Source organism: Colias croceus, chromosome 19 (genome assembly GCF_905220415.1).
Source record: "Colias croceus chromosome 19, ilColCroc2.1".
Classification (NCBI taxonomy): domain Eukaryota; kingdom Metazoa; phylum Arthropoda; class Insecta; order Lepidoptera; family Pieridae; genus Colias; species Colias croceus.
In genome coordinates, this window is record NC_059555.1 from 3375209 (window position 1) to 3394849 (window position 19641).

The 19641-nt window shown below is 31.7% G+C and overlaps 3 protein-coding genes across 3 annotated transcripts; 1 reads left to right on the forward strand and 2 right to left on the reverse strand.

Annotated features, from left to right (window-relative positions):
* The first annotated feature begins 29 nt into the window (after positions 1–29).
* LOC123700054 lies at positions 30–7914 on the forward strand. Its single transcript, XM_045647163.1, has 9 exons — positions 30–164; positions 3363–3478; positions 5706–5945; positions 6512–6823; positions 6929–6994; positions 7086–7148; positions 7224–7304; positions 7385–7444; positions 7550–7914. Exons 2-9 carry the CDS (start codon positions 3377–3379, stop codon positions 7727–7729), a joined length of 1104 nt encoding a protein of 367 aa, XP_045503119.1. The 5' UTR covers positions 30–164; positions 3363–3376; the 3' UTR covers positions 7730–7914.
* On the reverse strand, positions 7910–10654 carry LOC123700056 (farnesol dehydrogenase-like). Its single transcript, XM_045647166.1, has 6 exons — positions 10487–10654; positions 9872–10037; positions 9352–9493; positions 8876–9005; positions 8483–8614; positions 7910–8249 (listed from the first exon to the last, which is right to left on the reverse strand). The coding sequence occupies exons 1-6, from the start codon at positions 10616–10618 to the stop codon at positions 8205–8207; spliced, it is 747 nt and encodes a 248-aa protein (XP_045503122.1). The 5' UTR covers positions 10619–10654; the 3' UTR covers positions 7910–8204.
* Positions 10655–11616: 962 nt separating this feature from the next.
* On the reverse strand, positions 11617–16013 carry LOC123700057 (farnesol dehydrogenase-like). Its single transcript, XM_045647168.1, has 6 exons — positions 15797–16013; positions 15427–15583; positions 14870–15011; positions 14377–14506; positions 13613–13744; positions 11617–11672 (listed from the first exon to the last, which is right to left on the reverse strand). Exons 1-6 carry the CDS (start codon positions 15914–15916, stop codon positions 11628–11630), a joined length of 726 nt encoding a protein of 241 aa, XP_045503124.1. The 5' UTR covers positions 15917–16013; the 3' UTR covers positions 11617–11627.
* Positions 16014–19641: the final 3628 nt, after the last annotated feature.

Genomic DNA, 19641 nt, shown 5'->3' on the forward strand with positions numbered 1-19641 from the left:
TGTCATATTTTGAACTTAATCTTGTTTAACCTTGAGCCTTCCACAACCGAAGTAAGGCCAGCCGCCTTGGGCTAAATTATAATGCGAAATGAAATCAGTTCAAAACATATAGTGCACCATTTCGTACAATAATTTCGGGAGTTAATTAAGTGCCTTGTATAAACGTAAGTGGGTTGATCAATTAAATTAATAAATAACCACAACTTAAGCGCTCCTAGAAGCCTACTACTTACTACTAAGTACTACTTAGGTACCTATAGGCTGGATATTTGAAATTTTCAATTGTCTAGGTTAGTACTTCCTCATACTTGTAATTTACGCAGATATAAGGTGTGTTATTCGTATATTAATTTAATTAACGATCATTGAAATAAGTAAACCATCTCTTTTGTAATTTGCATTAAGATATTGTTATTGCCGGCTTTAGAAAAAGCTCTATCGCAATTTTTTAAATCAAAAAACGTAATAATAAACAAACTTAGATAATAACGGTCGTAGGTTAACTTACTCTTGAAATATCAAAATATCCTCTAAAAAATTACATAATAAACCACTGAGGAAGTATTATTGTGTACATAATTGGCCGGATACAAGACATCGGTCCGACAAATCGTGTCGCAAGCCGGTGACGATTTGCCAGGAACCTTCGTACTAACACGCCCTTGTATACAGGCCAATTTTTTATGGCTTTTTTATTATGCCCTGGAGGTATGGAAAGTTGAATATAAGGTTATAGTCGTATTCTTGATCATAGAGTTTTGTGTAGGTAGTTACCAACTAGGAAAAAAATTTAACCAATTAATGTCGAAAGCCAATTAGATTATAATATTATCTATACAAATATTATAAAGAGGAAAGGTTTGATTTTTTGTTTGTTTGTTTGTTTGTATGAATTGAATAGGCTCCGAAACTACTTGGCAGATTTGAAAAATTCTTTCACCATTCGAAAGCTACATTATCCACGAGTAACATAGGCTAGGTTTTATCCCTGAAATCCCACGGGAACGGGAACTATGCGGGTTTTTCTTTGAAAACGCGGGCGAAGCCGCGGGCGGAAAGCTAGTTATAATATAATTATTAAAATAGACAAAATTAGATTCAGTATTAATGTAAAATGTATTTACTTAAAATTATTTTTAATATCAGTGATAGAAACTGTATGCAGCCTGTAGGCTCTACACTGTAGGCTCTATTTCCACAAGAAACGTTATTTTCTTCTTATTTTAATTTTACATTTATATTTTATGCATTATTTCCCTGTTATAATGTATGATCAAAGTAGTTTTATATCTATAGGAAAGAAAATTGTAAAATAAATATTATGACCCACCCTGTATATATCACTTACACGTAAATAAGTTCGTACTTGGTTATTTACAAGACATAATATTCTAACCGCCATCGATACCACTCAGAATCGAGAATATAACAAATCTATTAGGGTATAACCGCGAAAAATTGTACATGAGTCATTTTTTCAATGTTCCCATTTTATTTCTCATATGGCATCAACATTTTTTGACAATAAGTGCTTTTTTAGATATGTAATAAAAGGTATGCTTGTGTTCTTTTAGATTATTTCATAAAACTCAATTTATCTCTTGCAAAAATATTTTATTTTATATTTTTTTTACTGGCCTCACTTTTATTTCCATACAAAAAATATTTGTCCACCTAACACCCTTGTGACAAAAACTGATAACCCCTACGAAATGGTATGACTGCCTCGCATTTTTATGAAAAATTTAAGTTATTCGATTCTTATTCAACATGTACATACAAATCTTTTAATGCACAAGGCCTTAATGGATTTTTTATGATTATTTTAAAAACTGTCCACTTTTTTTATACGTGTGTAACGTCACGTATGTAACGTCTCTAACTGCCATAATATAACAATTATCAGAATCCTTCTCTAATTTTCTTGAGTGGCAACACTATTGGCATGCTGGCAACATTTAAAAAACAAAGGCAGCCTTTTTTTTCTTTGAGAGAAATGATGTTTTGTGTTGATGTGAGATTTGTCGCTCGAAAAAAGTGTTTTTAAAGTGTTCGATTGCGAGGTAAGTATATATATTCTGTCTTATTATTATAAATCTTTACGTAGGTTTACTATAAAACTAAAGAATCAGACTACTTCGTGGGTCTTAGCATTCACAATCGAGAAGTAATTTTAATTTAAGGTTATGTCGCACGCATTTTTTGTCATGATTATAACGATGTGTAACGAAATGTGTTACGTTACAGTCATGACATATTGTTAGGCTTAGAACACATATGTCTATTAAAAAATTGCGCGAAATATTTTCAAATCTAAACGGCTGAACGGATTTTGATGCGCAAGATATCATTGGATTGGTCTAAAATATCATTGTCTATATATATTTTTTTATATTTTACCCGTCTGCGCATAAAAAAAGGATAACGTTTTCAAATCTAAACGGCTGGATAGATTTTGATGTGCAAGGTATCATCGGATTGGTATTTATCTCTAGAATATCATTGTCTATATAACTATATATATAATATATATTATAACCCGACTGCGGTTAAAAGGAGGATAATATTTTGTAGCCGTGTAGCCTCCGACTGCGTGTTATGAATTTGCAGTGTCAGTCGGGTTTTTTAATTTTTTTTTTTCAGATGAGAAGATCAAATTACAGATGGCGTTGACGAATGCCGAAAGGCAAAAAAATATCGAGAGAAGTTACAAGTTCAAAATCCCGAGAAATATAAAGAACTACAAATGAAAAATGCAGAAAAGAATAAATAGCGGGAAAAAATTCAATTTTTTTCAATACAATTTTGATTTATATGCATCTTTTTGTTTTAATTCATAATTTTATGATATGAATTGGTTTTACCTTTATCTCCATTTTTTCCTGTCGTGTGAGTGTGAGACACCGAGTCGACGTTAATTTTTTAATGCTAGGAAGAAAAGATGACTGTTATATGTACTAAGCTTTATAATGGTCATGTAAGTAACATTCAGTCATGTATGTAACGTTTGTTATGATGTCATGAATGTAACGGTACAATTTTTCGCGATCATACCCATTAATTAAACCCATGTTTCGTCGTAAAACCATTGAATATTGTCTCTATATTTAAGTAGTATTTTTAAATATTAGAGGTACTAAGTACGAGTAAAGTGCGTCAAACATTTTTATTATAAAGCTCATTATTAAATAGGTCATTTTTGTTTTTTACTAGATAATTACTAATTAGTCCTGTACGTAAATCTGCTTTATCCAACTTGCGTAATTTAAAATCATGTTATTAACAAATGACCAATATGTGTCATTCCCTGATATCATTAAGAAATTGTATATAAGTACATTATTTATGTGAATATTATTTAGTTCTTAGTGACAAAATGGCGAGGCACTTTGTATGTTTGTTCTTCACCCTGACGCTGTTGGCACATGGATTCTGCATACCCACACAATATAGACATAGAAGACAAATTAATGAATCGGTAAGTGTTTCTTTTTTATAACATTAGATACATACATAATATAGCATTAGATATACTTATATTTAAAATTCTCGTGTTGCGGTGTTTGTACTTGACTCCTCCGAAACCTGAGAATCGAAAAATATATATTTTTTTTAACTATCTAATAAGAGTAAGGCAGAACAAAGTTTGCCAGGACAGTTAGTAATTTATAACGATAGGCAATGGACGCGGGTTCGAATCCCGCCACAGGATCAAATAGTAGGTTCAAGGTTGGTCAGTGAAAGGGTGCAAACATTATATATTAATTGTGTTGACTATCTAAGTTTTTGTGTCTTATGGACTGGTAGCTATGGAGTAACTAATAACTAATCTGTGCCGGTACAAAATTGTACAAAATATAAATACTCCTAGTTTTTACAAATCATTTGTAAAAAACGGGCAGAATATTAAGATTTGAATTAGAATGTACCCAATTATTCATATAATTGATATTCTCTAGTAGGTATAAATTGTTATTTTTAATTTCTTAGAAAATAATACGGATATTTTTTTAAATGACCTTCTCACGATACCTTTGCACTCAATGTAAAGTGGTTTCCCTTCAAAAAGTAAAATTATTTTTTACCACATAATATATTATGCTGACTTCCTGCTCGAAAGCTAGATAGGTAATTGTATCAAATTTCCGCAAAAGCAATGAAGTATTAAAAATTTATTTAAAGAACATAAAAAAAATATCAAAATCGCATAATTCGTGAAACAAAATTTACTTTTACTATTTCAATCTTTCGTAATTAATGTAATTTTTCCGCTCAGTAAATCATATTTTGTTATGGAGTTTTTTTAGATTGTATTTGATTTAGACTTATAAAAAATAGAAGAAGAGACTTTTTGGAATAAACTCTGTTCTTCTTATAAAATTCACAATGTCAATTTGTTACGCAAGTTCTTCTGTTTTCAGGAAATCGAAAAGATTTTTTTCTATAAAAATTATTGCGAAAAATTAAAATATAGGTAGTTATTATATTTGTTTAATATACCTATCTTCTACTATCAGTAAGTAGAAAGAAATAAGTTTTAGTATCAGCATTATACACCTTCACTGGAGTTATATTTTCTGAATGATAAAAATACCTATATAATATATTAAGTATCTTAAGATACTTGAGCGCTTCTTGAGCGTTATAATTTTTGAAAATATTAAAAATAAAAAGAGTAATTTAGTTAGTTACCTTGAGTTATAAAAATATTTTTTAAAAGTATTTAAATTTAATGAAAAGAAAACAGACACTCATTAAAAAGCACTTCCTAAAGATCATGGTTTTTTTTTTTTTGTCATTCTTGACCTTATTTATTTATATCTGCTGTTAAGCCAATTCATAACCAATTTAATTTAAAAAAATGGAAACAAAGTAGGTAACGACGAATAAATATTTCACAACATTTTGCCAATGTAAAATTAAATTACAGTTAGTTTTATTTTTATTTTTGAAATTATTTTTTATGAATTAAATCCTTAGGTAATTATTTAGGAAAGTTCAATTTAACTAAGGTCACTTAATTAAAGATATAAGTCCATTAACATTTTTATAATTACCTAAGTCTTGTGTTTCATTCATTAAATTTAGGTATCTACTAATAATTTGTAAACTTTAAATTACTTTTTTATCTAAGTATATTAATATAAAGGTGAAGAGTTTGTTTGTTTGTTTGAAAGCGCTAAACTACTGGGGTCCGATTTGAACAATTTTTTCGGTGTTAGATAGCCCATTTATGATTTATCGAGGAAGGCTATATATCATCACGCCAAGACCAACAGGGGCCACGCGGCTGTCATCAATTATTTGCAATTTCTTCTATTTTGATTTCAGTGCAAAAAATTTTGAAATCGGTCCAGTAGATCCTATGATTAGCACGATCAAACAAAGAAACTGCATTTTTTAATATACATATCATATAATAATTAATATACTAGCTGCGCGGGGCGCCCCGCGTTTTTATCCGCAGCACTCCGCTCCTGTTGGTCTTAGCGTGATGCGATATAAGCCCTATAGCTTATATCATCACATCATCCTATAGCCTTCCTCGATAAATGGGCTATCGAACATCAAAATAAATTTTCAAATCGGACCAGTAATTCATGAGATAAGCGCGTTCAAACAAACATAGAAACTCTTCAGCTTTATAATATTAGTAGTATAGATTTAAGTATATTCTGTACATAATACATTTCTATTTATTACAGCTAGAAACAACAGTCACCCCAACAGAGACAACTCTCGCACCAGTGAACGACATATCTTTGGCGGCTAACAATGACGTCGCCAGTGCCCCGCTATCAGTCCCCATCGATCCTCAAGACGATGGTGGTGATGATGATGATGATAACACAATCCCACAGGCGCCCAGCGACGGTGGTGGCAGCAGCATTGGCAGCCTGTTCAATATTCTAGGCGCTATCCTACCCAGTTCTAGCAGTTCGAGTGTAAGTTGTCTATGGTTTTATTGAAAAGGTTTTTGTACACAGTTTTGCACAGTATTGTGTTTGTCATACACACACCCAAATAATTTATTTTACAACACTGACGAAGAAATGAAATGCAGCCTATAGGTATACCTAATTATGTATAAATACTCTTGCACTTGAGAACATGTTAGTAAACATTTTTTTGTTTTTCTTTCTGTGTTGAATTTCTTACTGATAAACGCGTCATGACAATACTGTCACGTCATGAAGTTTTTGGTATCTTTGAAACTTGCCAAAGTATCACTTCTGACACGTGTGCTCGGCACACACGCTTTTCTTTATTATGGTTTTATTATAAATCGCACGTAGATAAGTACCTACTCTTTTTTGCACGGATGTCGGATGCACAACTTTCGATTTAGTGAAACTACTGCACATGACCTTTTTACCCTTCAAGACTTGGCACTGGGATGGCATTGGAACGGTTAAGTATTCATTTCATAATATTTTGTGCAATAATAACCAAATTTAATTGAGTTTATTATTTAAATTGTATGAATTTAAAATTCTACGACCATTTGCAGGTAATGTTACGTAATATAATTAGAACGATGATAAAACGATTCAATCCGCATATAATATTACGTCGAGAAATAAACGCAAAAGACGAAGAATTTCATTACATTAATAACCTCAAGCCACCACCATTTCAAAGACAAGAAGAAACTAGTGAAAGCGAAGATTCTAGCAATGAATCTAGTAGAGAAGAAACAAATTCGGAACAAGATTCAAATTCGAATATCGAATCTGATGAGGGTGATTATGATGAGCCGCCAGGGGGCGGTGATGGGCAAGGAGGTGGTCTATTGGGCCTTCTAGCTGGACTAAGCGGGGGTGTAAGTTCGTTTTAATAATGGCTATGTAAATATAAGTACTATCTAATATCGTCATTATGCCAGCATTTGAAATAGATATTGGTTATAATTTTAATATTATTCTAGGAAGATGGGCAATCAGATTTAGGCTCACTTCTCGCCACTGTGAGCGGTATCATCGCTAACCTGAGTGTAAGTTTTACTCCGTACCTACGTGCGAAATTTAAAAATTAAAATGTTTCAGAAAAATAAAGATTTAAATACCTATTATAAAATATTGCAGGGCGATGGGATCGACCTAAATAGTCTCATTGCTTCAGGGATTGGATTATTCGTAGGACTGCTGGTATGTTGTAACATCTCCAACAAAATATTATGGTCTTTTATAGTTCATATTGCTATATATAATTTCCTTTTTCAGTCTGAAGGCGATCAAAACCCAGGAACAATTGTTGCTAGCTATCTTTTGACATCATTAGACACAATTACTGGTGGTGGATCGGTATGTTCCATTAAATCGATGAGATTTTCATACTTAAAAATGAATAGAAAATGATGTACCTACATAAATTTTGCTTACAGAAAAATAACGGAGCATTCTTTGGGAATTTCCTTTCTAAACTAATAGTTGGAACAAGCGCCGTAAGTATTCTGCGAGAAGAAAAAATATGGAGTTTCTATGAAATTCCTTCAATAGAATATTTTATTAATGGAAATTTTTATTACTTTAATCTTTAAAATTTATAGGCTGGAGACCCAGATGCAAGTTCAGAAGAGAACGGTCAACCTCAAATGAAGGATTCCGCTGGGTTCTTTTCAAGTCTTTTGATGTCACTCCTAGGAGAAATGTCTAAAAGTAGCTCTGGAGGCAGTTCGCATCCATGGAGAAGATATTATATGGAACAACATCGATTTAACAATTCTTAGATTACATACTAATAAAGATGTATTTATAAGATTTATAAGCTACGTCTACGTCTACTATCTTAAGTTTTCAATATCGTTTATGTACTGATTATTGTTAAGAAAAACACCTTAATAGTTATTAGCACGGATTATTTATTAATTCTGGGTGTTAAAAAATAATAAAAAAATGAAACCACAATGGTGATGAAATGTATTTTATTTCCATATAACATTACAAGGAATACAATTAATTCCAGTGGTAAGTTATACAATATTTTTTTATTAACAGTGAATTTTATTTTTCAGGGCGCCCATGCTATCGCTGGAAACGCACCGTCACCATTCTGGACATTAAAACTGGACATATTGAGGGCATTTGTGCAATTCACAACCAGTATACTGGGGCTTGCTTCTTCGACGTCTGCTCACGCTTCACATTAAAATTAGTGCCATTTAACAATAAAGAAATATGTTGAAATAAGGTTTTATTTGATCCCTATATTCTCTTCTCTGAAACCCGTTGGACGGTCAGTTCAGTTATCTGAAAAACATTAACATTGTACTGTAAATTCTACATACTGTATATTATAAAAAAAATATTCACAGGCTATGGTTAATTACTAGACAAAAAAAAGTATAAAGGTGAAATTGTGTTCAAATTATATTTTAAAATATAAAAACAATATTTACGTAGACTAGACGCTCATTAAAACCGCTGGTAAACCCAATAAAAGGGAATATGATTATCTCTGACTATGACCTGTAAAAACTTACGTTAACTGTTGGTGGAGTGGATAACACATAGTGAACAGTATCTGCGATGTCACTTGGTTCCAACATTGGCAAATCTATTTCAACGCCATCTCTTTGCGCCATTTTAGTCCTTACAAGCCCAGGGGATATGCTCTGATAATATAATTAGAATGTTTAATTGATAATTATAATTATAACACTTGTGAATTACTTTTTCTATGGAAAAAATGCACCTGCTAAATAACAGTAAATACGTTAAGTGAAATAAAACACCCTTGTACTTCATGGTAATAGGAAATACAGTGCCCTATTTAATGAAAAAAAGCGTCTATGCAAATAATCCCACTTCATATTTTGACATTATGCCACATCTTTTATTGTTTGTTATCTAGTTACTTATTTATTAATCCATACCGTAACTTTAATGCTGCTACCAAACTGAGCCAACTCGTTTATAAGCGCCTTAGTGAACGCCGTGACTGCGTGCTTGCTCGCTGAATATACGTTCGTATTGGGCAGAAAGGGGATGTAGTGACCGGCTACACTGAAAATTTTTACTCTGATTACTTTAGTTATCTAATATCTTTATATAATGAAATTTGGTTCTTAAATTATAAAATAAATTTTATAGTTCGGCTAGATCAACTCTTCTTTTGGCCAGGGCCAGAGTCAAAAGCAATTATCATCATATTTCAATCTAATTATCTATTACTGATTGTTGATTATTGAATGTCTGTGAGCTTTATATCTTGTATTATTTATTACTATATCGATCACGAGACAACAAAGAAAAACAATTTTATCATTTTAGAAAAGATAGAGCTGTTAAAAGTCTACATTTTCTACACACAATTAGACTTTCTACAACAATTTATATTATTTCTTATTACCTGTTGATATTTATAATGTGACCATTAAAGTTCTGTTTCTTCATAGAAGCGACAGCGTGTCGAGTGCACAGAATCATTCCCTTTACATTCACGTCCAGTGTTGATATGACTTCGTCATTGCTCATCGGAGAATCACCAATATCTAAAAAAATATTGTGCACTATACTTATAACCTATGCCTTCAGCCTACTATAAAATTCTATAGGACTTTTACATAAATGAATTGATATATCTATTTAAAACATATTTAATTAAAATGTTAAAATATTATATTGTGTAGGTATCCATCGAATACACCACAAAATAATCAAACGCATTAGATTTATGAAATCAACATTATAATACCAAAGATTAGGTATATCTAGGTCTTATTATCGACAATTGCGTCTCTACTAAGTAATTTTAATGCATGGCACAAGTTAAAAAAAAATTACATAATGTTAATTTTTAGCACAAATTACTGGAAACTAAAACAAGTAACTAGCCTACAACTAAGACTACATAATTCTAAAACTGGTACCTGTGATATGAGCTGGATAAATAACACCAGCATTGTTAACGAGAACGTGTATTCCATCGAATTTCTGTTCAATAGACTGGAAAGTCGATGTGATATCTTCAGGTTTAGAGATATCGCATTTTAGAGATGTTATACTACCAACGCCTTTCACTTTTGCGTGTAGTTGCTGAAAATTTTCCATTTGATATGTACATTGTACATACTTAGGCCATAATTATAATATTAATTAATTTAATAGTAACTAATTACAAAAATAAAAAAATCCTGCAATTTCCGTAAAGAAAAAACCCTACATTGCTTTCCAAGGTCTTGTTCTTACCTCGCATTCAGGTTTCTAGCTAGGATACGCCCCTTCAAAACCTACATTGAAATCTAGAACAATCCTAAGCGATGCTAAAAATAACTATAGTTAATTTACTATTACCCAGTACCCTATACATACATTCAACATATTAGTTGCATATTGCACTTCTGTTAAACTGGCATTTATTATAATGTAGGTACCTATGTTGGAATTTTATGTTACAAAACTAGTATTAGGTATACTAATACTAATATTATTTAGTTATTTACGCACTGTTACACGACGTATTTCTACATTTATTTCGAACTTACATCAACCAAATGACTACTTCTCGCCAAGCCCACAACTCGCAAGCCAGCATCAGCCAGCTTCACAGAGATCGCGGCCCCGATCCCGCTGCTGGCGCCAGTGACCACTGCTGTCTTGCCCGACCAACGCTCCATAACTAATCTAGTTAATTTTATACTAGAAACCTTGATAGTTACTGTAATGAAGTTTTCTAGAGCTATTCTCACAAGTAACTTGTTGCATCATAATGCAAACAATTATATTATAAAGTTACTTGTATTTTAATATTAATACTTAATTCTATTCTATTTTATAAATTAATAACTTAATTATAAAGTTTTTATTTTTATAAATTGAATTATTATTTTTTACCGTGTTTATTACAATTGCAAATTTTAATGGCATGGACTTACCTTACTATTAAATTAAATAACATATACGCCAAGAACTTGATCTATAAGTTCCAACCGGAAACAATATTATAAAATCAAGTAGAAGAAAGGCAAAATATAATGTTTAAGTATTCAATATCGGAACGGGTATTACAGGAACCATTCGCTTCACCGCCCAACGGAAAAAAAATCTGTGAATTATGACGAATTTCTAACAAGTACCAAACATAACCTTTCTATAGTCTGCTTTTTAATATTAATTGAATCAATGTGTTAGTACTTTAAACTTTCACGAATACACAAGAAGGTTAATACAAAGAAGTAGAGCAATTATTTTTGAGCCGATCGAACATGATTAAACTTTCACACTATATTTAATACTTACATTTTTTAACTAACATCCGTTTCTGTAAATACAAAAATGTTTGCAATCGGTTTATCCTCATTTATTTTTATGCAAATTAATTATCTAACAGGATGGTAATTAATATTAACGGCATCATATTATGCAGTCAATAGTTTATTAGTTTGTATTATGAACTTTAGGTTGATACGAATCGATTTAGATTATATTTTCAACTTCATTTGACATTTAAGTACTAAAGTAGCAGTTCTTACAAAAATAAAACAAACTTCAAACATAAAAATATATTTTTATTTTTTAACAACATGCTATAAATTACACAATTAACTTAAATAATAAAAACAAGTTATCTTCATCAAAGTGTTACAATAAGTGAATAAAAATTAATTTAAATCTGGTTTCATTTGTCTATATCCTCTTCTCTGACACTGGTTGAACAGTTAATTCTGTTATCTGAAAAAAAAAATATAAATACTTACCTACATTAAATTTAAACAATTTACCAATATATGATTAAAATCCCTATTATTTAGTCACTAAAGTAATGTTTTAATGATTTACATATCTTGCTTTTTCTCGAAAACATTTTCGACGAGCCTTTTTAGCACAAAATCTTCCGGCATGACTTTAACGACGCATACTAAATATAGAGAATTTCCAATACCTAGGAATTGTACAAACAAAATGTGCTTTAGTTTTTAGTAGATTTTATTGAAATTTAAAAAAGTACTAATTTTGAAACGTCTTTAGTAGAGAGTAAAATATCAAGGTCGGGTGATGACATGACAATACCGTCACGTCATGGAGTAAGGCGACGATATTGGTATCTTTTATTTATTTATTTAGCTTAAAATTCGGATAACGCAGATCCATTTGTAATAGATAGGGAGGCGAGGTAGCTAAATGGCGTAATTAAACGGCGCCGTCGAGACTTATCAAAATCGATAGATAAAATAATTTCGAAAAGAAAAGCTTCTATGGTAAAAACCATTTTAGCGGTGGGTTTGGCGTGTACGGATTTTCAAAAATGTAAAAAAAAATAGTTACTTGGGCATTCTCGAGCGCGTCAGATATTCATACTACGTATGCCCCAAGTGCCTCTGATAACAACGGTATACTAATCTGCCGGTTTGCGTGGTGGGGCTAGGCATATTAATTCGTCAAAAATGCACAAAAAAAAAATTTACTCGAGCGCGTCAGATTTTCGGAAGGGGTGTTAAGTAGGCCCCAAGGAAGCTCCCCTTAAAAAAACTGCCGATTTTGGCGTGACGATAAGTTACGATGAATTTTTGAAAATGCAGAAAAAAAAAGTCCTTTTGAAATACTCGAGCGCGTCAGATTTTCATAGGGGAGGTTTATCTCGGTCTCCTGAAAGCATATTTTCTTAATCTGACAAAAATGTTGGTGGGTTCTCTTAATCTGACCGAAAAAGGTTTGAGAGTTTCTTTTTTTTAATCATCGTTATTTCATATCAATTTTTCTTAACACCCTCAGTTTTCGAGATATACTCAAAAAACCAGGAGTTTGAGTTTTTATGATGCTTCAAGTAAAAAAAAAATAAACTTTGGACAAAAATGAAAAGAGACCTTTTTTTGTAAAATAAAATTTCCTTTTTTGTTTATTTAAACTTTTTTTTTTTGAAAAAGTAAAGTTCGCGACTTATATGCTGCAACGCGTTTTTCGGAAGACGAAATGGCTCCTCCAGACTTCCGGTCATGCGGAAACCGGCAGATTTTGTGTTTTTAGTAAGTTTTAGATTATATTCTTCAAAATAAAAATAAAAAAAATCGCGCTCGAGAATGCCGGGTTAACGTTTTTTTTTTTACAAGTTCGCGACCCTATAACTCGGCGGCGTCAAGGACTTATGGTCAGATTAATTAAATTTAGTCTTAAAACACTAAAATCAACCCCCAATATCTTAATCTGACGCGCTCGAGTATTTCAGACTATCGATTTTTTTTTACTAATCTGATCGTCTATCCTAGGCGCGCGTCACTACATATAGAGGTAAATAGTGAAAAAGTTTGTTCTATTAGGTCTAAGGTATCTCTCATATCTTAAACTGCCACGCTCGAGTATTGCAGAAAATTCCCCTCTTCGCCTCCCTATCTATAAGTAAAAAATAAAAACCTAAAGTATTAATGTTAGTAATTACATCTAAAACTACAACTAAGACTAAGTCTAAGTCCACCATAGGACACTCTATGCGTAGACAAGTCGCTTTGATGCAACAAGTGTGCGCACAAAGTGTCCCATGATGGGCTATTTTAATATTGCCAAAGAACTTCTGACACATATGCTCGGCACACACTTTTTTTTACGTAGGAAAAAGTGACCGACTCTTCATCGTTAGTCTCAAAACAAATGTCACAATAATAAAACCTCAAACTTACATTAACCACGGGTGGTGTACAGAGCACATACAGCACTGTATCTGCGATGTGACTCGGCTCCAAAATTGGCATATCCAACTCGACACCAACACGAAGCGCCATTTTTGTTCTTGTTAAACCGGGAGATATGCTCTGAAAGTAATTAAAACTTGATTTGTAAAGTAGATAATAGTCATTTCTATTCTTTCATAATTTTTAACTATCATGTGGGTTTCGCCCGCGGACGAAGCCGCGTGTAAAATTAAGTATTTCTGTAGCTCATGTGTTATTCTGGTGTTTATTATATCACTGTAAAGTTTCATCCAAATCCGACCATTAATTTTTAAGCCAATTCGTTAGAAACATACATACGTCATCTACTCATCTTTTCTCTCTAAAAATATTATTAGAATTGACTAATTATTTATTCATTGGAAAAGATTTAAAAAATGTTATCGTATGGCAGTTTTTTCGTTATCCATACTAATATTTTAAAATGCGAAAGTAACTCTGTCTGTCTGTCTGTTACTCAATCACGCCTTAACTACTGAACCAATTTGCATGAAATTTGGAATAGAGATATTTTGATACCCGAGAAAGGACATAGGCTACTTTTTACCCCGGGAAATAGGATAGGTTTTATCCTGGAAATCCCACGGGGACGGGAACTGTGCGGGTTTTTCTTTGACTGCGCGGGCGAAGCTGCGGGTGCAAAGCTAGTATTTAATAATATTAAGGATCTATAAAATACCATATTAGAAACTGTTATGTAAATTATTTCATACCGTAACTTTAATGCTGCTACCGAAATGGGCCAATTCGTTGAGAAGTGCTTTAGTGAACGCCGTGACTGCGTGCTTGCTCGCTGAATACACGTTCATGTCGGGTGAAAAAGGGATGTAGTGGCCGGCTAAGCTAAAAAATAATATTCAATGTATTTTTTTTAAAGAAACAAAGCATTTTTTGTAAAAACCAAATACTAGATAATTGGATGCTTTTCCAAAATTTTTAGGGTTCCCAATCATAAATGGAAAAAACGGAACGCTTATAGGATCACTTTTTTGTCCTTCGGACGATAAAAAATGCGTTTGTTTAGTAGGTACCCTCGGTGTGCGAATGCGACTCGCACTTGGCCAGTTTTTTATCTTGTCCAAGACTTTTTTCTAGGTCTGGCAAATAGGTACTGATAAAAATTATTGCCATTAATTTTAGAAAATGTTATACACCGTACTGAAAACATCGAAAAAGCACCAAAAAAGCATCCAAAGGACGTTTTACCTATTGATGTTGATTATGTGACCATTAAAGTTCTGCTTCTTCATAGACGCGACTGCGTGTCGAGTGCATAACATCATTCCCTTCACATTCACGTCCAGAATTGATATCACTTCGTCATTGCTCATGGGAGAATCACCAACGTCTAAGTTTTAGTAGAATGCATAAAATGGAATGAATAAAGATACGAGTCTCGTAAAGGTGCGTACAGATTATATAACATTGTGTTATAACATTGTGATATAACACGTCAAAATGTAGGTACTGAAAAATGTTATAAAACCTTGTATAAAACAATCTTACATTGTTATACTTAACTATTTTTCAGTACATTTTGTAATAATCTGTACACACCTTTAGGAACGTAAATATAATGTAAAAAAACTCTCTTTTTTACATTATATAATTATTGATAGAGGTTTAAGTATTGATAGGCTCTATAATTTGATATTTAGTTGTATAGCATTCAAATGCTTTAGAAGTTTTTTAAGATGAACGAACGGTGTGAATCCCGTTTCGAGATCAATTTTAAAGTAATTTCACTTTCAATGATATGTCACCTGTTATATGAGCTGGATAAATAACACCAGCACAGTTGACGAGCACGTGTATTCCGCCGAAATTTTCTTCAATAGCCTTAAAAGTAGATGCTATTTTTTCGGGCTTAGTGATATCGCATTCTAGGAGTGTTATGTTATAATTTGTTGATTTTAATTCCTGAAAATGAAGCATAAATTGTTAAGACACTGAGAAAATTTATTAAGCTATTTTGCAATAAAGTAACATTTAATTCTTGTTAAATATTAGTTTCCGTTTCGTTATTCTTCTAATTAATATATATAAAAAAATCCAATTCACATCTTTTCCGTATCATTCCCGTACCTTTATAAAAAAAGGTTTTAAAATTATTATTATTAAGTTTTCACTCACATCACCTATCGCCAAGCCTACAACTCGCAAGCCAGCATCAGCCAGCTTCACAGAGATGGCGGCCCCAATCCCGCTGCTGGCGCCAGTCACCACTGCTGTCTTGCCCGACCAACGCTCCATAGTTAAGCTATAGTTTTATAAATAACTAACTAGCTGTTCACTCGGCTCAATTTTAGGGATAAAAAGTATCCTATGTCCTTCCAGTAGTGCTCAACAGTTCACTTCAGTTTTCAATTTTCAACCAAATCAATTCAGCCGCTCTTGAGTTATAAACAGTGTAACTTACACGATTTTCTTTATATACAAGATATAATACTTCTAATTAAATTCTATTATTCATTCATAAATAAAATAAAAAAATTGATATATTAATTTCATTTATTAGAGTAAAATATAAAGTACCACCTAAATATTACAAGGTTAGGATAAGATTACGAAAAAAAACAAACAAACAACAAATAACAAGTCTAAAAAATATCACGTAACTACCTACTTGACTTACATGGACTGCTTTGTGAAAATTGTTAAATGTTTATTTTTTGTATTGTTATCTCTTGATGGAACTATATATATTTTATAGTTTACACTTTACACTATGAAGTGAACAACACTGTGGAACAACACAATTGACAAGGTCCACTTTTAATAAAAATTAAATTAAATTTTATTATAAAAACTACGACCGGTTTCCTAACATGTCCTGACGATGATTTATGAAACCGGTTCTCTAAAATCTAAACTTGAAAAGTATTATGTACAATGTACTTATTATATCCAAAACAACTAATCAATGACTGAAAACATGATCATTACAAACAACAAAATTACTTATTAATACATTTAAGAATGAGATAAGATAAATACGAATAAAATGAATTAGCATTGCCCTTGATCAATGAACTTGTCGATCCGTGATTATTCAAACTCAAACTCAAACATTTATTTATTCAATTAGACTTCTTCGAAAAGCACTTTTGAAACGTCAATACATATTTTAACATTTACCACCGATTCGGAAAGCAGTATCTATGGAGAAGAATCGGCAAGAAACTCCATAGTTGCTCTTTTAAATCATTTCAGTATTACAATTTAATTTTACAAAATATGTAAGTAACTGTACGTATTACGCCTTATTGTAAAATAAGGTCAAAGACTAAAGTTGAAACCACCCCAGTTCCTCTATAAACTATAAAGTTAAGCAGCTTATGAGGACTGACGAAAGCTTCAGTGAAGGACTCACGAGGACCTAAGTGAATTCCATCAGTGGACTGCCGTTCTTCAGACGCCATGCATGCTCTACAATCTACATATTATCTTATACTGGTGCACAATTCACAAAGAAGTGCATAACATGTATTTTAGGATAATGGATAATGCTTTAGAATATTCAAGTTTTATGAATTGTAATGTGACATGATATTGTCTGAACAATTGCTCAATTAACTGATCTTTATTGTTATCGATATTGTATTGGATAATGGATACGCTAAATAACTTAGCGTGAGCTTAGCAGTGGGTAAAAGTGGTTAAAATATTACTAAAGTATTTAAAAATCTTAATAAACTAAGATTTATACGGATATTAGACCTTTCAGTTAAGAAGTTTTTGGAAAAATTTGAAACGCGCTAGTCATCACCCAATATTTTTTCCGTAATCATGTTTGAAACTACGATCTAAGAGGCCCAACAAATCCACAAGCATTTACATAGGCATAGACTCTTAATAAGTTAGACAACCACCGCCTTGTAATGTAACGTCCAGTTATATAATTAGACATATCAAAATAAAACACCGTGTATATTTAAAATTGTATATTTGAAGATAAATGTATGTTAATAGAAAAATCTCCGCACTGCTCAACAAGGCTACAGTATGGTCGACTATATTACATCTACAACTAAACAACACGCTTCACGGATTCTCTTACGCACATAGGAACATTTTCACCTTATACTAACGATACTATGGTTTTTGTAGTAATATTGATTTAATATATTTTTATTTAAAACTGAAAAGTAGATCATCATATAGAACAACTATGGCCAAGTGTTTATCTTATTATTTTTTTTAATATGTAATGAACTAATGAGCAATGCTATAGTTCAGGAGTCGGCAAATAATTCAAGTAGAAATTTGTCAACACAATCAATTCTTAATTTGAGTATTGCCTTCTATGTGCAGAAAATATTGTATCGAAAACGAAAATTTTGCGCATAAGTTTATTGTGGACCAGCCCTTATATTTTAATTGGAAAATATAACACTTGATGTGATTTATTTCATTTCATACTGTATGATACTGATGCGACGACTTAAGTATTTCACAATAAAATGAGATCACAGAATAGAAATTCAAAACATAACGTTGAATATCTAGATATAATCAGTATAATAACAGTAACTAATCAGAACATAAATAATGTTTATTGAAGTGATACTTCTTTAGGCGCGTTAAGAGTAAAATTTCATCGCGTCGTGGCAATACCGCCACAGTATTTTGGTATTTTTGAATCTTGTCAAATAAGCTTCACTTCTGTCATTCACACACACGCTATTGTTTCAATTTTATCTGTTTTGAGCGAATTGGATCAATTTATTTATAATATGAAATACAATAAACTAAAAATGATCATATAAAATATTCAATTTTACTACAAAAACCACAGTCCACAAAAGGTATTCCTAATATAATCTTTACTCTATAACTTATTTAATTTATCAACATGTGCTCTCTATTCAAATACCTTCTGTACTATTTATTATTCACTTCACACAATATGTACTTGCTGTTAATATTGCTATAGTTACAAATAAATGTATTATTATTGTTTTCTTAGACAAAGGCTATAATTAGTATAGTAAATATTTCATGAGCTCTTATACTAACTTTATTGAAAAATTAAATTTTTATGTTGCATACATTTCTATATTGCAATTAAACCCAATTGTTTGAATAAAATTATATAGATATATAATGTATAAACGTAATTTACGTATCTATCTGGATACAATCTGCAAAATCAACTGTCATAACTTTAACTGGTAAGAAAATTATATAATGTTAATGTTGTATAAATGATTTTGTACATAAATAAATATTTACTGAAAAAAATCATTTATAATCTGTATCTCTGTATGGAATAAATATTTTAATACACTGGTGGACATATTTAAATACTGCAAATCGGTTAAAAACAGAACTGGAACACAAAAAAATCAAACCGAAACTAAAATATATAATAAAAATAGTTTAAACTATTAAATTAGAGTTGAGGCTCATTATATTTAAACTTCTAACACCAAAAATCTGTTCTCTCTACGGATTTCACTTTTATTTATAAAACCAATCCAAAAAATGGAATATAAAAATTTAAGTAACATAATTCATAATATGACGTTTTCCAATTTTTTAATTATTATAAATAGGTCCATCAGTATGCCTTGTACTACACTCGACAATTCATATGGCAGTAAAAAAGATTTCTCTTGCCATACTCACTTATTAAAACTCATTAAAGTATAAACTTAAAAACTCTCATACACAGATGTTTTTATAATTTTTTTTTTTTTTGTGTGTGTGGTGATTCTCAATGTTAGCCAGAAGGGCTACTACATTTTAACGCGGACGCGTGGGTGAACTGAATGTTCACCCTGGTAGCGACATGCACAAGGGCGTCCCTCCTTGACGGGGATCTCGAACCTCGGCTTGGGCTGTCGCTTGAGTGGAGGAGACCGGAAGGGCCCTAGTCGGACGGGAGTTTTTATAGTACAGAATCCTTTTCTATAAGTGAGTGTTAGAGAAGATAAGGCGTGGCAACAAATGATATATTCTTAACCCTGTCTAAC

Coding starts and splice junctions, on each gene's coding strand:
- LOC123700054 (XM_045647163.1), top strand. CDS start 3,377: ATGGCGAGGCACTTTGTATGTTTGTTCTTCACCCTGACGCTGTTGGCA. Junction 7,149..7,223: donor GATTATTCGTAGGACTGCTG/GTATGTTGTAAC, acceptor TTCCTTTTTCAG/TCTGAAGGCGATCAAAACCC. Junction 7,305..7,384: donor CAATTACTGGTGGTGGATCG/GTATGTTCCATT, acceptor TTTTGCTTACAG/AAAAATAACGGAGCATTCTT.
- LOC123700056 (XM_045647166.1), bottom strand. CDS start 10,618: ATGGAGCGTTGGTCGGGCAAGACAGCAGTGGTCACTGGCGCCAGCAGC. Junction 9,494..9,871: donor TTATCCAGCTCATATCACAG/GTACCAGTTTTA, acceptor ATATTTTTTTAG/ATATTGGTGATTCTCCGATG. Junction 9,006..9,351: donor CACATTATAAATATCAACAG/GTAATAAGAAAT, acceptor AAAAATTTTCAG/TGTAGCCGGTCACTACATCC.
- LOC123700057 (XM_045647168.1), bottom strand. CDS start 15,916: ATGGAGCGTTGGTCGGGCAAGACAGCAGTGGTGACTGGCGCCAGCAGC. Junction 15,584..15,796: donor TAGGCTTGGCGATAGGTGAT/GTGAGTGAAAAC, acceptor CTTCATTTTCAG/GAATTAAAATCAACAAATTA. Junction 14,507..14,869: donor CACATAATCAACATCAATAG/GTAAAACGTCCT, acceptor ATTATTTTTTAG/CTTAGCCGGCCACTACATCC.